The sequence below is a fragment of the Nicotiana sylvestris genome, chromosome 7, assembly GCF_000393655.2.
Source record: "Nicotiana sylvestris chromosome 7, ASM39365v2, whole genome shotgun sequence".
NCBI classification, from domain to species: Eukaryota; Viridiplantae; Streptophyta; class Magnoliopsida; order Solanales; family Solanaceae; genus Nicotiana; species Nicotiana sylvestris.
Window position 1 is genome coordinate 40,121,139 of NC_091063.1, and position 22,155 is coordinate 40,143,293.

The 22,155-nt window shown below is 33.4% G+C and overlaps 2 protein-coding genes across 5 annotated transcripts; one reads left to right on the plus strand and one right to left on the minus strand.

Annotated features, from left to right (window-relative positions):
- LOC104214632 (probable galacturonosyltransferase 15) lies at positions 1-6,224 on the plus strand. 3 transcript variants are annotated; one of them, XM_009764328.2, is made up of 7 exons: positions 1-130; positions 395-769; positions 871-914; positions 2,407-2,577; positions 4,326-4,907; positions 5,008-5,310; positions 5,667-6,224. In XM_009764328.2, exons 2-7 carry the CDS (start codon positions 511-513, stop codon positions 5,952-5,954), a joined length of 1,647 nt encoding a protein of 548 aa, XP_009762630.1. In that variant the 5' UTR covers positions 1-130; positions 395-510; the 3' UTR covers positions 5,955-6,224. The 3 variants fall into 3 exon arrangements, with proteins under 3 accessions (XP_009762630.1, XP_070006735.1, XP_009762631.1); XM_070150634.1 differs by lacking the exon at positions 1-130 and having other exon boundaries at positions 388-769; XM_009764329.2 differs by lacking the exon at positions 1-130 and having other exon boundaries at positions 723-769; positions 2,412-2,577.
- Positions 6,225-6,747: 523 nt separating this feature from the next.
- Positions 6,748-18,633, minus strand: LOC104214633 (agamous-like MADS-box protein MADS1). Of its 2 annotated transcripts, none has more exons than XM_009764331.2 (9): positions 18,514-18,633; positions 18,058-18,300; positions 11,658-11,739; positions 10,854-10,915; positions 10,669-10,768; positions 10,549-10,590; positions 10,274-10,315; positions 8,393-8,580; positions 6,748-7,088 (listed from the first exon to the last, which is right to left on the minus strand). In XM_009764331.2, the coding sequence occupies exons 2-9, from the start codon at positions 18,285-18,287 to the stop codon at positions 7,085-7,087; spliced, it is 750 nt and encodes a 249-aa protein (XP_009762633.1). In that variant the 5' UTR covers positions 18,288-18,300; positions 18,514-18,633; the 3' UTR covers positions 6,748-7,084. The 2 variants fall into 2 exon arrangements, with proteins under 2 accessions (XP_009762633.1, XP_009762632.1); XM_009764330.2 differs by having other exon boundaries at positions 6,889-7,088; positions 8,393-8,589.
- Between the last annotated feature and the right edge of the window lie 3,522 nt (positions 18,634-22,155).

Here is a 22,155-nt window from a genome sequence, read left to right on the forward strand (position 1 = left end):
TTTCGGCTTTGGCACTCTTTCTGTCCCCACCCCCTATGAAACCTTTACACTGCCCAAAGAGTGTGATCACCACCTTCTATTTTCATTATTAAGCTGCTGAAGATCAATGAGCAACCAGATTCTGTGCTAGGTAAAGTTTCTCTTCCAATGCTTTTTCGGTTATTACATAGAAAGAGAAACGATTGACTGTTGGATATTAGATTGAAACTATAACATATTGATTTTGACTATTTTTGGACTGACGCTCGTAGTTTTTGTGGCTTTTGGATCATTCACTGTTTTGAACAATTATTTGAAATTTCTCGATAGCTGTGATTGTGTCCGTGATATTCGCTGTCTCTAACTCTCTCTCTGTGTATATGTGCGTGCTTGCGATGTATGCTGGCTGAAGCAGAGGATGGGTGCGTAATGAAGGATCAATTGAAAAAACGGATCTGAAGCTGGAGATGAGAAGAGATGATTCTTTTTGTATGGAAGAAGAAGCGGAAACTGAAGTTTTGTATTGATTAGATGATGAAGTTGTACATATCGGCGACAGGAATTAAAAAACTGACAATATCGAGTTCCGCCGCCGTCACGAGCGGCGGAGGTGGTTTAGGATTGCTGGTTGGCATGAAAGGGAAGGGATCATCGCCGGGGATTCGCCGGATATCTTACCGGACGTTATTATTGCCGGCTATTTTGGTTCTCGGTTTACTTTTATCGTTACTCTTTTTCAGAATTACCTTTATCATGCTCGAATCAGCCGCTTTTTGCTCTTCCTCTATCGGTAAACTATTTTCCGATTGTATTTAATATATTTCTTTTGCTTCTTAATGTGTTTTTCGTTTTTTGGTTAATAATTTTTATTTCAATTGTTTTGAATTACAGGTTGTTTGGGATGGAGGATTTTCGGCGGGAGTGACTCGGCTGTGGTAAATCATTTTCCTCTTTCTGATAATTTAAAATATAATCTACTCAATGTCATTATCCTTGCGGTGATTAAAATATCGAAATATTAGATGTAACAATTTTTTGGTTGCCTCATTTTTTGGGAGTTTTTCAGTATCACGTGCTAGTTTTACTATTGTCCACGTGGAAGCACCTTCAGAATTTGGATAAAATTTGTTTTTCTTTTTTATTCCAGAGTTAAAATTGTTTGCATGCCAGAAAGTGTTTTCTTTATATAAAAAATATACATTGGGTGAGGGAAGGAAGGGGAATAGGAGAAGATTACGAAGTGAAAGTATTTTGATTTTTCGACTCTATTTGGTCAGAATGCCAAATTCATACATGTTTGATAGTGTAGGAGCAGCAGTGGAGCCAAGCGTGGGTGTCAAAATATAAAAATAAAAAGAGTCAACATATAATAAAAACAAAATTTTAACCTAGCTAAATAGTCTAATAATTTTTCAACGGCTCCTTAGCATAAGGTGGCACCCCCACTGGTAGGGGGTGTACACATGAAAAATTTTACTTTCATATTTTGGAATATAAATTTTATGCTCATCCATATTGACAAAATATAATCAAAAAGTAAATTGTCGCCATTGTTTTTCATTATAACTACACTTAAAAAGTTTCAATTCCTTACTACTTAATTTAGGTCTCCCAATGTTGCAGAGGATGACACTAGAGAAGTGTAGGAAAAAAATTATTTCAAGGGAACACGAGTCTACTGAACTTGGTTTCACTCCTATACTATAATTCCTACTACTATATAATTTTTAGCTAACCGATAGAGTTCTAGGATTTGTATGCAAAAGAGTAAATATCAAACTAGGTCCTTGCCCATATCTACTATACGTAAGTACAACTCAAGTATTATTCTTATTTAGTTCCAAGGATAACCGGATTTAAAGGAATTGTCGGTAATTGACATCCACTTGTTGGTTTCTGTACAGATATCTTGTCACTAGTAAGCCACATCATGATTCATGTTTTAACCTATTATCCTGACTAGGATTAAGTAATGTTGTTCCATTTTTATTCTTGACTTTCTAGTCCCACTTGATCTTTAATGCTAGAGAGCTAGTATAGTAATTAAGAAAAAGTGGGAGACACTGCTTCAGTACAAGTCAAAATTGCTCTTAGAAAAATCACTTTCAGTAATCAGTAGGATGCCCACTTGACGTAATTATTTAAGAGATTGGTTGGCCTTTCACATCGCTATTGCCCATTGATAGAATAACTTTACATTAATCCAATAACTACGTAATAACTGTCTTTATATCCATTATTATTAAGTAGTACTATTACTTACCAATAGTTAATTAATAAGTACATATTTTTATATCAATTTTGGTCACTTAATTTCATTAAAAATGTGGTTTGGTCTAAGTGAGTCTTTATCAACATGATTCCCCAACTTTTGTCGTTACTATTTCTGATGCTAATTTTCCTCCTTTTGACCGTACGGTGAAAAAGCTCAGAGAAGAGTTGATGCTGGCATTGCTGGAGGCAACAAGTGATGGTGAGGATGGAAAAGGAGGGATAGAGAGTTCAACTTCATTACCATCCTCATTCAATGATCTTGTGAAGGACATGACCTCTAGTGGACAAGACATCAAAGCTTTCGCTTTCAAAACTAAAGCTATGGTAACAAGCAACCTTTTACTCCCTGCTTTCCACTTTACATTTAGTTCGCTTTTCTTGAATGTCATTTCTTCTTATTTCTGAACTGCAGCCATAATTCGCATATACCTAACCTTGTACTTTAGTTTCTATGTAGCTGGACAATAAATTTTTTTTCCCCAATCTTTTTATCCGTTCCTCTTTGGTTGGAGAATCTTGAATAGAAAATGCACAAGTAGGCCACTTTGTCACATGAATAATCAGACTGCCTGCAATGCTCCATCACTCAAGCAGTGCCGCATGTTTGTTTTGGAATGCGTAATGGGCCCAATCTACTTGTTGGCCTTGGCCCTCTGTGTAAAAGTATTCTCTTTACCTACCAATAATACGAGCTAAGACAATCCTATGATTGCAAATGTTCTGTAGTTACAACTTTAGCAGACAGCTACATTAAGCAATTAAATTATTGGGCACTAAAGTCTGAGCCAGAGATTCTAAAAAATGTCAATTTTCAGTTAACTTATAGGAGTAGATATTATCGATCATGCCATTTCGGAAAATCTTCCTACTTAATTTTCAGGTCTGTCAAAGCTCTGCTTAATGTCTGAAAAATGGAAACTTCACATAGAAACTGTTTTCCACCTTCGTGGAACCAGCATTTGCATTGTCAGGGTATCAATATTTTTGTCCTCATCTGGCTCCACTAGCCAAGAAAACCCAAATTTCAAAATCTTATCGTTTCCTTGTTCAACTACATGTCAGGAGACTATCAAATTTAATCAAACTACTAATTTTAGAAGCTTAGATGGCAGTTCTAATAGCTTATTTGCATCGTCTTTCTAAGTAAGGGTATTGTATCAATGTAGGCCTGGTTCAAGGGACTCTGGAGAGTTATCCCGGTATAGATTTTGGAATTAAATTTATCCTGTATTATTTTTATACAAAAATTGTTAATATAACTTATTAAATATAGAAGGTGTGATAGTTGTCAAGGTTATAGTCCTGGTTTTAATCCCGGGATTATATATCCTGGTTGTGAACCAAACAACCACACCATACCCTGCTTCTATATCCTGAAGCCGAGTCTGAAATGCTGAGAAGTCCAAATCTTTCTTTACCTGTGAAGGAATAAGCATCTTACGGAAGATTTTTGGCAGTTTGGACCCAAAGCTATTTAAGCCAGTTTTTGGTTATGTTTAAAGTATATTGAACTAGGAATTGAGTCAATGCTGATGAACAGAGTGAGTCCTTACTCTGATTCCTTGCAAGTAGCGAGATTCACAGATATATAGGACTAATAGAGGAAATTAAAGAGAAGAAATTCTTATCAACCTGAAACCAGAATTTCATTTAGGTTCTTCTCTAAAGGGCAGCCCGGTGCACTAAGCTCCTGCTATGCACGGGGTCCGGGGAAGGGCTGGACCACAAGAGTCTATCGTACGCAGTCATTCTAGGATGTTAGAAACTCAATGTTGGCCTTTCCTGAGCTTCTCTTCCAAATTCTACTTGCATTTTTAATTGAAAATACATACTTGGGACCATGTTCGTTCCGGACACTTAACAATCAGTTCACTACCTTATAAATACATACTTGGGACCGTGTTCTTTCCGGACACTTAACAATCAGTTCACTACCTTATAAGTGACATGACTTCTTTTTTTAACTCGCTGAAAATTTCTCGATTATAGAGTAGGTCATAGCAAATTAAATGTAGCACCGTTGGATTGTTATAAATATTTGAAAAAGTTGTATGCGTCTTTCCTTTGTTTAGATAGTGAAGATGGAGCAATTGGTAGAATCAGCTAGACAACGTGAGTCTATTTTCTGGCATTTAGCTTCTCACGGTGTACCAAAGGGCATACATTGCCTATCTCTCAAGTTAGCTGAAGAATATGCTGAAAATGCTGCTGCACGTTCTCGCTTGCCTCCCCCTCAATATGTTTCACGCCTCACTGACCCTTCCTTCCATCACGTAGTTCTTTTAACAGACAATGTACTTGTTGCGTCTGTTGTAGTTTCCTCAACCATCAAAAGCTCAAGTATCCCAGAAAGATTGGTATTTCATATAGTTACTGATAAGAAGACATACACCGCGATGCATGCATGGTTTGCCGTGAGCTCAGTTAATTCAGCTGTCCTGGAAGTAAGAGGATTGCATCAGTATGATTGGTCTCATGAGGTGAATATCGGGATTAAGGAGATGATAGAGATCCATCGATTAATCTGTAGACACAAATTTGACCGCATGAAGAGGGAAACTTTGGCAAACGAGTATGAAAATGATAAGGATTTGCAGTATCTACGGCCTAGCTGTGCATCCCTTTTGAATCATCTGCGCATCTATATCCCCGAGGTAATTGCTTAATTTAACATTGTTTTCACCAACAAAATGATCTTCAATAAGGACATTCAATGAATAATTGATTTTCTCATATAATTTCATGGGTTCACAGCTCTTTCCAGACCTGAACAAGATTATATTTTTGGACGATGATACTGTAGTACAGCATGATTTATCATCTCTATGGGAACTGGATCTCAACGGGAAAGTTGTTGGTGCAGCTTTTGACTCGGGCTGTGGAGATGGCTGTTGCCCCGGAAGAAAGTACAAGGATTACTTCAACTTTACGAGCCCTGTTATATCATCTAAGCTGGATTATGATCGTTGTGGATGGCTTTATGGAATGAATGTCTTTGATCTTCAAGCTTGGAGAAAGACTAACATCACTGCGACTTACCATCACTGGCTTAAACTTGTAAGTATAGATCAACCTGAATATGTTGAATCAAAATTATAACTTGCCTTGTTATTATTAGTTCTAAATGCCTATTACAAGGGTCTCACGAATACTTGGGATGTGCGTTATGCATAGCTGCTGCTGCAGAATGTTTGAAAGTAGAGCATTTTGTGTCGATTATCATGTGAAACTACACAACTGCTAGCTTATATCTCTTCAGACAGGTTTTCCAGCTTTCTGTTCATAAATAAAAGAGGAACGATCAATCTTATGGAAATCTAGTGGACTTGTCCATTCTTATTTATTTTAAGAAGCTGCTTTAACAGTGTGTTTTGACGATATCATGACTTTGAAATCTTAATTCTATTTTGCAGAGTCTCAACTCTGGTTTTGAACTGTGGAATCCTGGAGCACTTCCACCTTCCCTGATTGCTTTTGAGGGTCATGTGCATAGGATTGATCCTTCGTGGCACATTGCTGGTTTAGGTTATCGATCTATTATGAATGTTACAGAGTCTATACTGGAAAACGTAGCTGTTGTACATTTCAGTGGACCAGCCAAGCCATGGCTTGAGATTGGAAGCCCTGAGATACGAAGCTTATGGAGTCGCCATGTAAATTTCTCAAACGAATACGTTAGGAAATGTGGAATCGTGGGGTGAAAGTGAATGGAAGGGGACTCAGTCTCACTCTCAACGTGAAATATGTCGTAATTTAGTCTTAAGATATATTCTGAGTTGGAGGGAAGAAGGTACAGCCTTCAGTCTCCAATCACACCACTGTAGTCCCTGTATAGACTAAGCTAGTTATGCCATACACTACACAGGCTAGATGTTTGACAACTTTCGTGCAATAGGTTGATAGATCTAAAGCTATTGTAAAGTCTCTTTTTCACGTTCCCATACTATAATAATATCTTAATTATTCTACTCCTTGAAAACTCTTCATCTTTCTATTGTACTCATATGTAGCTTAGTTTCGACATTCGACTAAGCTAGGAAGTTGTCTAAAACAACAACATTCTTAAAGTGGATAAGTATAATTATCCTGGGCAGGTGATTGTCAACAACTAAGAAAACTCAGAAGTAGACAATTTATTTTATTTGGGAGCAATTGATTCGTTAAGATATACACGGTATCGTGGTTATTGTTAATTTACTTTAAATTGAGGATGACTATTTTAATGTTAGTAAGGGCACTATCAGTTGTACAAACATTAAGAAAAATAAAGAATCAGATGTCCACTTTTACTAATTTTGAAAAAGCAATCGAAATGAAGAACAAAAACGTGTATGGCATCACATTTCAGATAAACTATCAACTGAGGTGAAATGGCTATTATAACTGACCATGTTACTTTTCTAAACACAGACACAAATCCAAATAACAGAAAGTTAAGTATAAGATTTCTTCAGTTAAATGACTAAGCCTTTCCTTGTCTAAAATATCATGTACTTTCATGTAATGACAACCAGTTTAAATATCATGTATCTTCATCTCTACGATAAAGATGAAGAGATTAATAGCTGGTTTTAAAAATTATCACTAGGCTGCCATACAACATTGTTTATAGCATTTATAGGAAGCCTGTAAGAGTAAAAGGCAACATCAAACAAGATTTCATTCCTTAATTAACAGATGACTGAATGCTTGAAAATAAACAGTTAAAATCTCAGTGGTAATAGTTCTGATGATTTACAACTATAGGTTAAAATTGGAGTGACGTTTCTGAAGATGAAGGAAGACCCCTGACCCAAATTCAGAAAACTTGATAGTAGAACCCTCCAATATATCAGCTGCAGAAATAACATCAGGCAGGACAAAAAGGGGAAATAATCAGTTAGAGATTATTGTAGCATTACTTTTAAATATGTCCATTAAGATATAGAAAAATATACAATAATCTTGCATACAAGGGCTCAGCTTCAACATTATTTCAAGTAAGCTAAGAGGATGACATATTGTTGGCTAGCTATATATGAGACATACAAGCTTCTCAAAATTTTGCCAACTTCAGAAATTTCCCACCATAGCCTTAGGTCCTTCTTAGATTAGACAAAGCATCTTGTCCTTCATTAAGATTTTGACCAACTATATAAATGATAGATAAAAATACATAAAGTATCTTGGGGTGCGGCCCTTCCCCGGATCATGAACCATGCGTGAACGCGAGATGCGTTGTACACCGAGCTGCCTTTTTTTTTTTTTTTTATGAACATAGATGAGGATAAGTATTTGACCAGTCAACCCAAAACAACTAAGGTAATGGATGGAGTAGTCTATCACTTTTTATTATAAACTCATTTGGAAGTCATTACACAATCTGATTACTATCTAACTCAATACCTTTATATCAGACTTCTTAGGGACAAATTTCACTAGAAATGTTCCTATATGTAATATGTTTCATCAATATTAATACTTTTGCCTTTGAAGAAATAAACTCAATACCAGCCAACATGTGTAACCCGATTTTAAAGTTCATACATAAGCCTCAATGCAGACAGATATAAACTAGTGTGAGAATGGACTTACACCAATGGTTAGCTTTGATATCATGTTCGAAAAAAATCTAAGCATCCTACTTAAAACCTTAAGATCACAGGTGCGATAGTTCAGAACTTATAAATTTATTTAAAATTCCTTATGCAATCCATGTGAGACACTTAGGTAACTCAACCGGTTACAACAACAACAACGACACAGTAAAATCCCACTAATGTCGTCTGAGGAGGGTAGTGTGTACGCAAACCTTACCCCTACCCTAAGGAAGTAGATAGACTGTTTCCGAAAGACCTTCGATTCAAGAAGACGAAAAGAGACAATATCAGTACCACCAACCGGTCACAATTGATTCAAAATATAATGAAATGGGTTATACTCATTCTTCCTAAAATATAGTGGAGTTAAGTTATCCCATTCCACTTAGTATTTTCAGTCCTATGTGGCAAGAATTTTCGAAAATGCAGTCGCACCAGTGTCGGATCTTCAAAAAATACATTATTTTTAGAGGATCCGACACGCAACGAAAGACATTCTCGGAGAGTCCGAGCAACAAGCTGGAGAGTAATTAAGTAGGTGGGGGTGAAGAGAAGCTTACACAAGCTGGAGAGCAGTTTGGTCGTCGTGACGAGAGTAATGGTGATTAGGTTCCAGCAGATTTACAGGCAGGAAGTTACGAGCATCGTTATAATTCTGAGAAGTACTCATTGGCTGCTGCTGATGATTGTATTCAGATCCTCCTGGCATCAAGTTCATTTGCTGTTGTGCTCTCTCTACCTCCGCTATCTGCAACATCTTTGAAAGATTAATTTTTAAGTTAAAGAAATGTTCTTTTTATAATAATAGTTATCATATAAATATGGACATAAGGAGTACATATACCAAATGTTTGGTTTTTTAAAGGACGTGACAGCAAAAAGATTATAAGTATTGATTGAAAATATTTTTCAATTTTTTTTATTAAGCATAGAAGTCTTTAAATAATCAAATTGAAAACAAAATCTGCAGAATAAATATTCAAAATTTAAAAACCTAAAATAACTCAACTAACTTATCCAACTAAATTTAAGTTTAAACATAGACTCCTCCTACGACTACTACTTATTATTCTAGTAAATTATAAATCAGCAATAACATAAGCAAATATTCAACACTCTTTCTTTGCTTAAGTTGCTGCAATCTAAAAAAAATTATTTCTTCTGCTTCTGCTGTTTATGCTTGAATAGCTTTTGATCTTTGAACTTTCATATTTTTGTAACATGACTTTCTTCTTCTTCTACTACTTCTTTCTTTTTCTGATTTTGATTTTGTGCATAAAAAACAACCTCAAAATTTTTATCACACAAGGAACAAGTCGAAAGATCTCAACTTGGTAACTAGGTGCTGATTTTTCTCCAGATCTTGGCTTGGTAGTGAAGAATATTTTTAGAAAAAAAAAAAAATCCATGCCTTTCAAAGTTATGTAATACATACTAGCAGTAGTAGGTTCAAAACTAACATGTAAAATGCTCAACAATTTTAATCTTGCATTGTCTAATTTTTCATTGTGTTTATCTGTTGCAAAGGTTACTACTTTCTTTGATTTTTCAAAAGCTTCAAAATAAGATTGCATCTTCACATCAAATCTGATAGTTTTCACCAATAAAAATTTCTGAGAGATTAAAAAAGAGATGACTGCTTGCCATGGTTGAAAATATTGTTAAAAGTTGATATTATTAAAAATGGACATGAGTTCAAATGTCTAAAAATTGGTATGGTTTTAAAAATGGATATGAGTTAAAATGGTTTTAAAATGGTTGGAAGTTGTTCTTTAGAACGAACTCATCACATATCCCACAGGACCAATGAGGTTCTTGATATCACTGTTGAATTTTTTAAAATGATAGATAAGCAAGAAGATTAAGGGGTCGTTTGATATGAGGTATAAGAAGGTATAGGGGTGGTATAAAAATTTAATATCATCTTAATACTCTGTTTGGTTAGCAAACCAGGTATAAGTTATTCCGGTGTTAATTTTAACACCGGGATAACTTATACCTTATAGAGGGTGCTGTATTAGCACTGGTATAACTTATACCTTCTTCTTAGAAATTATACAATTGTAATTCTTAATACAACATACCAAACAGTGAATAAACAACAATCCCAGCATAACTAATCCCAGCATAACTTATCCCAACATAATTTATACCGGCACAACTTATACCGGCATAAGCCCTGTTTCAACCAAACGACCACTTAAAGTATTGGTTGAAAATATCTTTCAATTTTTTTTATTAAGCATAGAAGACTTTAAATAGCCAACTTGAAAACTGCAGAAAAATATTCAAAATTCAAAAGCCTAAAATATCTCAACAAATTTATCCAACTAAATTTAAAGTTAAACACAGACTCCTCCTCCTCCGAGGAATCATAAATCAGCAGTAACAGAAGCAAATATTCAACACAAAAGCATTACTATTAAGGAAAAAAATAGAACCTTTGCTCGTAGATACATGTTGGCATTCTGCATCTCAATCTCCTGCAAGAAGTTATTTGGCATTCTTTAAAGATGAAAAAAGAACTCCATATAATCACTACCACCTTTGGCATCAAGGTCTATTGAAAACATAATCTTTATCTTTCTAGGGTGGGGTAAGGTTGTGTTCCAGATCGCACTTGTGAAAATACATTGTGTTTGTTGCTGTTGTAGTTGTATACAGGGTTTAATAAAAAAGGTTTTAGTATGTAAAGTACAGGAATGAGTGGTTTTACCCTCTTTTGCATGAGCTCAATTTCTGAGAAGAGCAATTCATTCTGGAAAATCATAAGAAGGTGTCAATTAGGATAATCGGAAAACTAGTGGAATAAGCTAAAGATACAATTGGAATTTACCTTTTTGGAACGGACTCTACCAATGGCCTTCTCAAGTTTCCCTTCCAAATTCTTCAAGTCCCTAGGGCTTAAACTGCTCAGTGCCTCTCCAACTATTTGCCTAATTAAACAAAAAGCATAATCGTAATTAAGTCTCATCATTAATTACAACTGTTCTAATTCATATCTCTTTAATTTGCACCGACCTGTTATAAGTCTGTATATCTCGTATTTGTCGTCGCAGTTTGGCTGCTTCTTGCTGGTAATACTGAGGAAAATTTGCATCTATTTAATCAACTCTATTATGATATTCACTTGAATAGGAAGATCAAATGCAGATGCATGCCAGAAATACTTCTTTTAACATACCATTTCCCATTTGTATTTTTCTGTGATGGAAAACACCATCTATATAAGCAATACCAATTAGTTAATTAGGATAAATTTTAGTTATGTTCGTATATTCACTTTGTGCTATAAGTCTTTTCTTTTGTCAAAGACTTATATGCCAGTAGACAATGTTCAAGCTTCTAGTGTTAGAGCAAGATGAGCTGGGACATGAAGTTCTACTAAAGATATTTGCGTATAAGAATAGTACTGAGTTGGATGCCTTAGTAATATTGGGATTAGTAATATTCCGATATTTTTTTATTGACGGTTTCGTTTGGTATATTAAAAATAACATACATTGCATAAGTTTTTCTAAAAATTGTTTGTTTATGAAAATACCGTCCATGATTTGGAAAAGATTTTGAAAGGGCAATTCTATCTTAATCCATGTATTAAAATTGCCATGGTTTGCTATGTAATAGAAGTAGTAAATACTGTGTATAACTAACACCCAAACTAATGCATGTATACTATTATTACATCCTAGTGCCAAACAGAAATGCTCTGCAATATCAAAGAGCTAAAAATTGGAAACCCTATGCGAATACATAAAAAGATACTTATGTTTTACTGTTGTTCATGAGTGAGGATCGAAGAATAACGAGGATAAAAAAGTATACCTGAGTGTTAGCTTCAGAAACAGACCCTTGACTGGTGGAATCAGCATGGTGTTTCTTGTACCTATCAATGGTCGCCCTTACACTGCACATACACAATTAGAATATTTGATATACAACTTAAGGCTTTAACAGCACTCCAATTTAAACCGCAAAATTTTCTCTTAATTTCCCTCAAAATAACTAAAGCTCAAATTAATTAAAATACATGCATTGGAAGAAATATCTCCTCTATTACTGTGTCAAATGTACCAAAAACCCTCGAAATTTTACTCTCTATATAGTTTGAGAATTTAGACTTTTTGTCAACCTGCATCACAAGAAAAGTCTCCCAGCCACCAAGCCCTTGGTTGAAAATTAAAAGAAATTTTCAAAGAAATCAATATAAAACCAGCATTCTCAGCTTAAATAGTTACGAACAACCAAGTCACATCATTCGGCACATCAGCTTAAGTGGTTATTTTGTCCAATTTCATTAGCATATATTTGGGCGGGGGTGAGCCAAATGGTTTTTGCGTCTTACAAACTTGTTTTTAGTTTTATAACCATATATTTTTTTTATACATGAGAAATTTATTTTTACATATAAGAGACCTAAAAAGAATACTTTATTAATTTTAACATTGTAAATGGCTATGAAGGCCCAATACCTCAAATTTTTCACCTCTTACCAAAAGAAACTAAATTAGGTAATAAGAACTTTTTTTGGGAGGCTATTTTGTTGGGCTAAAATGGCCAAAAAATGCTCTTAATATGGTGTGATATTGTCTGCTGTTTTCCTCAAAAGGCCTCACACCATTAAGAGTATCCAACTCCTTCTAAGTAGCTTGTTTTTTTTTTCTACTTTCCATATGGGACTTTGTTCATACACCCGAGATATTTGTCAGTTGTGTCGTAGCAGTGTAAGTAGAATTTTAACACAATCAAGCATTTATATTTTTTATGCAAGCAGAATGGTAACCTGATGATGGTAAGTGAGCTGTTAGAATATGTAAAATATATTGATAGAGTAAAAGTCTATATATTACATAGTTTAATCTTTTACTATTAGATTATTGCATGTTTGGCATTGTTCTTCAGGATTGGAACATAAGTACTAGAGGACGCCAAAAGGAAAATGATGAAAGCTCTCACTATTCCATTGGGCAGAAGAAGCAGTTTCTCGGCAGAAGAAACAGCCCTAAGCAATATATGCATTCTTTATATATATATTTTTTTTTTGCAGGCTAAAGGAATATTCACAATTCAAGAAAGAATATCGCACTCAATGGCACATCCAATAGGAAATAAAGATTCAGGAATTGATGATGATACAGACAAGAGCTAGACCCCAACATCGGTTTGCGGAAGCAAATATTTTAAATGCTACGCACATATGCGCAAAATATATATTCTTTCATTTTATAGTCAATTCTAATGATATTTCCTTCCACAATAACATGGCTTCTAAAACTGAACAAAACGTCTTATCATTCCTTTAGATTTAGACACCTAGAAGAACACAAGCGCATATACAAGCATAATTTAATTAGCTGATGACTCACGTAATACAATTGGGTAAAGTCATCCACTTATGCAACACGAGGAAGTAAAATATCACACTCTCTCTTGTTAGTATATCTACTAAGTAATGGGTAGGCATCTGCTTAACCCTCCTAGGAATAAAATCATTTTTTTAAAAGAATCTTCTCCCAGAGATAGAATAAGAAAGAAACATTGTAAGAATATATTTGGGATCAACATAATATGGTGCCGTACTAAAAGACTGTACTATAGTTAGTTTATTTTATTTTTGAATTCAATTGTTCCCATGACTGGGTTGCATTCTGTAGGGAAGTCAAACCAACAATAAAAGAGAGGTGGATGCCTTACTAGTAGCAAAATTACAGGTTACAGTCTTGCTTACAAAAACAATAACTAGAAAAAGAAAAAAAAAATACTTGCATAGAATCACAAAAAACTGAATTTTCTGTGTTTATGTCTGGAGAAAATTATTAATTCAATTAACTTACATATGAATAATTCAATAAAATAAAAAAGAGAGCCTGAGAATATTGAGAGCAAAATTCTCTCCCTATAAATAAAACTGTCAAAACCTAAGGGTTGTGTTATTGTGAGAAGGAAGCCTGATTAATTTATAGAATTGCAAAACTCTCCTCCAAGAAAAGTATAAATGTGAATGAGTTCTTTTCCACCAAACAAATCTTTTTCTTTTCAACCGAAAAAAATAATTTTAATTATGATAAAAAATCAGGGCAAACTAACAGAAGGAAGGTTTCTTTAATCTTATACTTCAAACAGTTTTGTATTTTCTCCTCAAGACAATTATGCATAAGCAGTGCACACTATTAGAGGCCTTCTCAATCGCCAAAAAGAATTTGATATTAAGATCTTCCACACATTATTAGAGGCCTTCTACGACTAGACAAAATACAAAGGCAGTCTCTTGGAGTTAGACTTCTTAACTCTCGATGAAGTGATATTTTCTTTGTATGCTAAGTTAGGAAATGCGAATGCTCATTAGAATATCATGGAGGCAAGGCATCTTTGTTTATAAAAGAAGTAGTATATAATATATGAATCTATTTTGTTGTGACAACAACAACAACATACCCGGTATAATTTCACATTGTGGGGTCTGGAAAAGGTAGCGTATACGCAAACCATACCTCTATCTTATGGAGATAGAGATGCCGTTTCCAATAGACTTTCTTGTGAAAAATGATATAATTATCTTTCTATATGTGGTTAAGAAGCAACATACGGCGTATCAAATTTTTGAAGTATAAACCTTTCAAAATTTTAATAGCTTGAAGGTGATCTTTGACGTGGTTAAAAAGTGGATCGAGTACAAAGAGATGCTTAGCTTATCATAGAAGTACTAATTAAGAAGTTGTCGAGACAAATACAAAGAGGTGCTTATTTGTCCTCAATTTGTCAATTGTACTATATGTTGCTATCCCATCTTCTAGGAAGGTGTTTAACTAGAAATTGTTAATTTGGTTAATGTGTTATATTAGTGACAATAGAAGAAACTATTAAAAATGACTAAATCATTAATTTGAGAGAGAAAGAATCACATCAAACTTTATAATTTAATTCATTAAACTAATTAAAATTTCGAGAGTTGTAAATTTGTATAGTAAAAGATGTTTATCATAGGATTGTCTCCCATTTTTTGAAAAGAAAGATTATGATACAAAATTGTCAACCTAAAACTGAGGCTAGTTGATTTATTCCGCCAATATTATGTTGGCTCCTTATGAACAATGTAAAATGTTCGTAATATATCTCTCAAAATCATCTAAACAATTTTTGCCTTATCCTTTTGAATATACTATTGAAAATTCATTGACTGCAACCAGACCACAGGAGCCAAAAATTAAATTTCAAAATTGCAAAATAAATTGCCCAACTTACAGGACATAGTCTGGCACAAAATCTCTGGTATTGAGTGACAATGAGAAAAGAAAGAACATCAAAAGGGTTGATGTTGCACACATCGCCTATATATTTTTAGATCAACTGAGGAGTTTCTCAAGTTTTTTGCGTTGTCAAGTTAAAATTTTTCTTTCAGTTACCTTGTATAATCAACTCTTTGTTTTAGTAAAACGAATGTTACCATTTTAGCACTTTAAAAGAAGAGAAAACAGATAGTTCAACTGGATTTTTAAAGCTAACTCATTCGGTTTTAATTTATATTATCCTATTTCTGTTTTAGTCTTTTACAAAAAGAATGGCCTTCATAAATTTGAAAAACGAGTAATTTAAACTTTTAATTGTACTTTCAATAACAAATGATTACTGTCACACAAATATTATGACATATTGAGGAGTACACTTTTTTTTTTCGATTCTAACTCGTGCCAGTGTGAGGCTAGGCTGATAGGATTTAATCTTAGACTGCTAGTGGTCAATGTTGTGTTCACGCTACTCTTCTGTTTTCATAGTATTGGTCCTTATTTACTGGTTATTATTTTTGTTTTTCATCTATTTATTGGTTCTTGTGATGTTGTCACTATTTCTATGATTTTTTGTTAATAGTCGAGGGTTTATCCGAAACAGCCTCTTTACCCGGGGTAGAGGTAAGGTCTGGGTTCCCAGACGCGTGCTTATGAGATTTTACGGGGTGTTTGTTGTTTTGTCGTAGAGTAAATTTATTTCGATTCTTATAAATTGAAGCAAAAGGAGTGATTGAGTAGCTTTCTGCCATATGCCTCGAGATTAGTAGGTCAAACGAAAACCATTTTTTTTAAAGGGACATTGGTTTTGGAAATTGTTAGTCCTCTTTTAAAGTTTCCAAGTATTATTCACTGGGTTAAGGATGAACTTAATTAGCTTTTATGGTGAAGACCTGCAACTTACAGTGAGGGGAGAAACCTTAATTTCGTCGAGGCAGTGATTGGTTGTCCCCTGCCACGCTAGCCCAAGATCCCACAACATGATTGGCTCGAATTCATGTCTCTATCTCTCTCCTTTTTACCCAAGGAATAATACCCTCAAGTTTACTCTTTTACCCACCTCGAGATCTCTCCCCATTCCCAAACATCTAAAAATTTATCTTTCCTTTCTTCGTCCTTGCAGTTTCCTCCATTATTTTATACTCTCCTTGTGTTTTTTAGTGTGTGTGTGAGGCTTTTAGTGAAGTCTTTCTTTTCTGTAAAGTGTTTTGAGTGTAGCAGATGAGAAGCAGTCAGTTCAAAGAGCAGCCATTCTATGGTTGCACGCTCTTCCCTATGCACGAAAGACATCACACATAAAAGTGCAGTCACTCTTTCTCTTTTTCCGTACCCCTCTCTCCCCCCTCCCCCAACAATTAAATGGTGAAAAAAAGGAGCAAAATCTGATGATATTGTGACCCTATGATAGTTTGACTAGGTCTTCATACATATACTCTCCGTTTTCTTGTTCATTTTAGTGGGCATTAGTTAAAGAAAAGAATATCAAAAGTATTCTTAAAAGTTATACTCCCAAACCTTTTTATAAGAATATGTAAAATGAGGTAAAGGAACCTGCTATACGCGGGACCCATGAAAGGACAATAGTCTTAACTTGTATTTCTACGAGAGACTATTTCCATGAATATGTAAAATAAGATATTTAAAGTTAATATATTTTCGATTATAGGAAGATGTAATTTAGGAAAGAGATCAAGAGTATATGGAATTGCTTATGGCCCTGTTTAAGGAATTTCCCACCAGGTTAGCTGTTTAAGCTTGAAATTCAAATCAAAGTGTTGAAGATAAAACGCAAGAAAGATCTAAGTATAGAAAGAAATACCGTAATACAGAGTAAAATTTTACCCTTTGAGATAAAAAGTTTTTTTTTTAATGAAGTGAGTAGTGATGAAAGCAACCAACCGAGAAAAGGAATATATGACAAAACCTTGTTGTTTAGCTCAGAACTGAAAATTCGTATCTGACGTGACCAAATATTCGTGTCTAACTCCCGTATGATATGATGTCTATGGTCCTAATCACATCAAACCCTAACCCCATACTTCAATCTTTCATTTCAAGAAATTACTGAAGGTAACAAACCGATTTGCTAAGATCACTCAAACTTAAGTTTTGACTATCCTGAAATTGGAAGTTGAAAGAGTTCTATATCAGGCCCTTTCAAGATTATGGAAACCCTAGAAATAGAAATGAGTAATAGATTTGGGACTGTAGAGGGGTAGAATGGCAAAGAGAAGGGCAGAATCTAATTGCCTTTCTTAAATAACCCCAATTCAACTTTTGACTGGCTGAAAGAGGGAACTTGATCTGAAACCCTAATCTGTAAGTTGATAGGCTATGACCTCTGTGATTTATGAAATGACATGTTATTAAGGAAACGTCAATTGGAGAAGTAAAGAACAAATCAGAACATGACAGCTTAGAGAGAGAGAGAAAAATACACTAAAGGAAGTGGCAAAGATCAGATGCCAAGAAAATGGAGATAGAGAAGGTAAAGCTAAAATTTTCATTGTACTTTCTCATATATATCTCTTAACCTTACAATAAGTTTATTTATACAACCGTTTTTCAACAGATCTATCTTTAAAATCAAAGAAGCAACTGAGAATAAGCAACATAAGAAAAGGATGGTGTTCTAAACCTTACAAAGGAAAAGAAACAAAAAAAACAAAAGAAACAATTAGATAAGCAAATCTTTGTGACGAAGAAACACAATCTTTTAACTGAACACCATATTTACTTTCTTAAGTCAAGAAATCCACACACAAAATCTAGACTGACATAAGGCAATCAATCTGCATCTATTTATTCATAACAATAGAAAAGAAAGGAAAAAAAATTGACACACACAACAGAAAAAAAAATTATATGGAAAATCAGTTAGCTGAATTTTTTTAGGTTAAAAGCAGATCTTGGCATGAAATTGAGAGTAATAAATATTGAACCTGTTGTTGGCATATTCATAGAGGCGACCACGGCTGGAGAAGACAATAAGGGCAACTTCAGCATCACAAAGTACAGAAAGCTCATAGGCTTTTTTAAGGAGGCCATTTCTACGCTTACAAAAAGTAACTTGTCGATTTGTAGTATTTTCAATCCTCTTGATTTCAATCTTTCCTCTTCCTGATTTTCTCTGAGAATTAGATGACTCAAATTCTTCATTAGGAAACTCCATTTCCTTTCTAAAGCTGAAAAAAGCAAAACCAATATCACGATCTCGTTAGCTACATTATTTCCTCAATCGGGGAAATTAAATATATATTTTATGTGCATCCAAAACAAGCAAAACAACAATTTTTCTTAGACTTGCGTATGTTTGTAGTTACTTCTTGATACTTTTATTATGATGTTTTGATCAGGAAATATAGCAAGGATAAGGTAAAGAAATAAAGAAAGTCTACCTTGCAGAAAATTCTATTTTGTATAGCTTTGAACAGAAGAGCTTGCAGAAAATGGAAGTGAGTTGCACAAGCAGAAGGGTAGTTATAGATAGGAAAAAATTGGACCGTCCAACCGCAATACTACTTTTTGCGTGTATGTCTACACTAAACTACAAATTATTTTTTTGATGGAGTGTAGGTAAGTGGTATTGAAGGAAAGTAACAAAAGAGGATGTAAAATTTTAGGTGTACTCTTTGATTAAACTCCATATCAACCATCCATTTTCTCAGAGTATGGGAAAAAGGAGAGTGAGAGACAGTGAGGGGCTCTTTTGAAAAGTGACAATTAATGGGGTTGAATTATAAGTTTGTTGTAAGTGCAGTCAACACACAGTTTAAATAGAGTAGAGAAAAGAAACGAGTAAACCCTTTATGCATTTTTTTTAAAAAAATTTCAGCTGTAGCCTGTTAAAGATTTCTTTTTATTGAATTCTGACCTCATCTTTGTTTAAGAAAATATTCATAGCTCCATGTCACGTCATTAGTCTTAAACTAAGCGCACGTGCGACACTTGGCAACTCGATCAAGATCTTGCACAACTTGCTCACATTCTTGTTATGTCAAGTCAGCCTTACTACACTCAAGTTCGCTAAAGAATGTTAGAATACAGGAGAATTACCGAAGGAGGCTTTTGTATTAAAGAAAACTTGATTGTTTTGCTTGGTGAACTACAAATGAATGACCCCGGCACTACAACAAATTTGATTATCAATGACGAACTATTTTGTCATTTAAAAGTCATATTTTGTCACAAAAAAATCTTTTGAGACAAAAAATAATTCGTCAATTATTCGTCCCAAAAACACCGTCACCAAAAGTATACAAAGACAATTTGGTGGTTCGTCACTAAATCAAGTTATATTAGGGACGAAAATATTTTTCGTTCCCAAATGCCTAGTATTTGTGACGAACTTGTTCGTCAAAAAAAGTATAAAATATTTGTCGTTAATAGCGTGCTTTTGTCACTAAAAAGATTATCAATGCCGACGAAACTACCTTGTCGCTAACTATTTAGTTTAATTAGTGACAATATCAAATGTCTCTAAAGTTATATATATTTCGTAGTTAAATCAACGTTATTTTGTCATTAAAGACTACCTTTTATGTACAAAAAATATTTCGTCCCTAAATATATAAAATAGTGACAGCTTTGCTTTTACAAGAATAATTTACAATTTGTAGTTAAAAACTATTATGTAGTCATTAAAAATAATATTTTTTTACAAAATTATTTAAAATTAAAATAATCATAAAATACAAATTACTAAAAAGATGATTCTCGGACAAATAATATCTTTGTCACTAGAATTTGATGAATATTTGATGACATTAAAATCCGCAGTGCTATTATTTATAAGTAGTATTTATCTAATTTCCCATTAATTCCAGAATTTATCATTTACTAAATGGAAATAACATAGTAAAAATGGAAGGTAATAACAAAAATTTTCACCGACGATCACATAATTAAGAACTAATACTACATTGAGATAATATTCATTACAAACTCTGTAAACTAAAACACTGAAATAAAATAAAATTTATTCAACAACATGAGGTCGAATCGAAATACAAATAATTTTAGTAACTGCTTCCTCAAACACTAATGTAACCACTCGTCTGGTAAAGTTGCTCTTGAATAAATTTACACTTTCATGTACCTGTTGAAGAAAAAAAACAATTTTAGTACATACTTTTTGATGAACAAGATTTAGCCAAAAAAATGACATCATATTTTAATTAGTGAAACAAATAATAGAATGACAAATTAGTACTGGTAGAAAGATGCTCACTCGAAGTTAGACAATAAATATTAATTCTTCTTTAACTGCAAATAACCACAAGAATTAAGAAGAAGAAATATAAAATTAAGAGTACTTAATCTCTCAAAAAATAAAGAATAATAGATAAATTTCTTCATACCTCTACAATAAAATTAAATCAATAAGAACTCACAAATACATACACGTAATATGTCATCTGGAGAAACCCAAAATTTTTATTGCCCAACAACTGAAAGAAAAAGAATTCCGTATGAGAGATGCAACAGAAAAAAAAATTGAAGTACAAATAATATTTCTTAACTTAGCTTGAGGATTTGTATCAAAGCAAAGGAGGCATCAGAAGTGGCTTTGCGTCTTAAAATACCCATCACGCGGATTTGATCTTTTATGCTATTAAATCAATAAAAGATATTAGAGAAAATTAAGCATTATTGAATAAGAGGATCTATGTGTGTGAAAGAAAAAAAAATATTAATGAAAGCAATATAGTAGATTTAACTGATGCAATAATTTGATGGCGAAATGAATGTCACAAAGAATTAAGAGAGGAATGGAGGAGAATTGAGAAATGGGAGGCGGCATTACTCAACTAAAAAGAGGGACTTGGGAACACAAAAAAGAAAAGGAGGGAAAATTGCCGCTACATACAACTTTGAAATAGAATAAAACCGAAAATACCAAAATACAACTTGCCGCTCTTCAATTGTTGTCAATTTATTTTCACTTTAAATTTTTTATGTTACCAAAATACCATAAGATTAATTTTTAGCTGACAAACAAAAACTACTAATTAAAATTTTATTATGTTTATCAACAGTTAAACCAAATTATTTCCATTTATAATGACCAGTACTATGGTTGTTGATTAAAAAATATCGTCAATTTTATAATTGTTATAGTGAAAATAAAAAAAAATTAATTGATTTATTTAATTAAATTAAAGGCATTTTAATTATTTTAAAAAATATATTTTATTGTTACACCAACTGTTTGTTACAGTTATGCCAATTTTGTCTTGATTTCATATTTATTATTCATATTTATTCTAGGTTTGGGGCTGCATGTCCAAACCTAGGTAGATGGTGATAGGGTTTTTTTGTTATATTTGTAAATAGTTTTCCTGGAAATAAAAATTAATTACCAAAAAAAATCATCTTTGGCGCTTAAAATATTTTTCAACACTTGACCCTGTAATTTAATTATATGAAATAGTGGAGCTAAAAGTATTGAAGAGCAATTCAAGTGAATCTCATTCGTCGAAAAATTACATTGTACAAATATGTTAAAATAATCTCTTTATACGTGCATATATATATATGTGTGTGTGTGTGTATGTGTGTGTGTGAATTGTCAAATACCCTTGATAGCTTAGTGTATTCAATCACTAAGCTAGTTTACATTTTTCTAAATCCATTTGTTAAATTTTCTGATTTCGCCACTACTTATAATTGCGTTCTATTAGTTACAATATATATTATTTTTAATTTAATTTGTGAAATTAATATAAAGAACTTGAAATTTTTTAAGAAAATCTAATTCTTTTCAAATACTATCAACAACAACAATAATGTACTCATATTACCACAAGTAAGGTTTAAAGAAGGTGGGGTATATATAGACTTTACGTGAATGTCACGACCCGGAATTCCCACCCTCGGGAGTCGTGATGGCGCCTACTAATGTGAGCTAGGCAAGACAATCCTTAACAGCTTACTTCATTAACAAATCACTTCTTTTAACGATTATCAGTGATAGCATGAAAACAACGGAATTTAATGAATATACGAAAGACTTAAATTAAAGAAACTGAACAATAATA

Excerpts from the sequence above, each read along its gene's own strand:
- LOC104214633 (XM_009764330.2), bottom strand. The coding sequence starts at position 18,287 with ATGGAGTTTCCTAATGAAGAATTTGAGTCATCTAATTCTCAGAGAAAA. Across the intron at positions 11,740-18,057 it reads TATGAATATGCCAACAACAG|TGTAAGGGCGACCATTGATA; the intron begins GTTCAATATTTA and ends GTGTATGTGCAG. Across the intron at positions 10,316-10,548 it reads TTGAGCTCATGCAAAAGAGG|GAGATTGAGATGCAGAATGC; the intron begins GTAAAACCACTC and ends AACTTCTTGCAG.
- LOC104214632 (XM_009764328.2), top strand. The coding sequence starts at position 511 with ATGATGAAGTTGTACATATCGGCGACAGGAATTAAAAAACTGACAATA. Across the intron at positions 770-870 it reads TTTTTGCTCTTCCTCTATCG|GTTGTTTGGGATGGAGGATT; the intron begins GTAAACTATTTT and ends TTTGAATTACAG. Across the intron at positions 4,908-5,007 it reads TGCGCATCTATATCCCCGAG|CTCTTTCCAGACCTGAACAA; the intron begins GTAATTGCTTAA and ends ATGGGTTCACAG.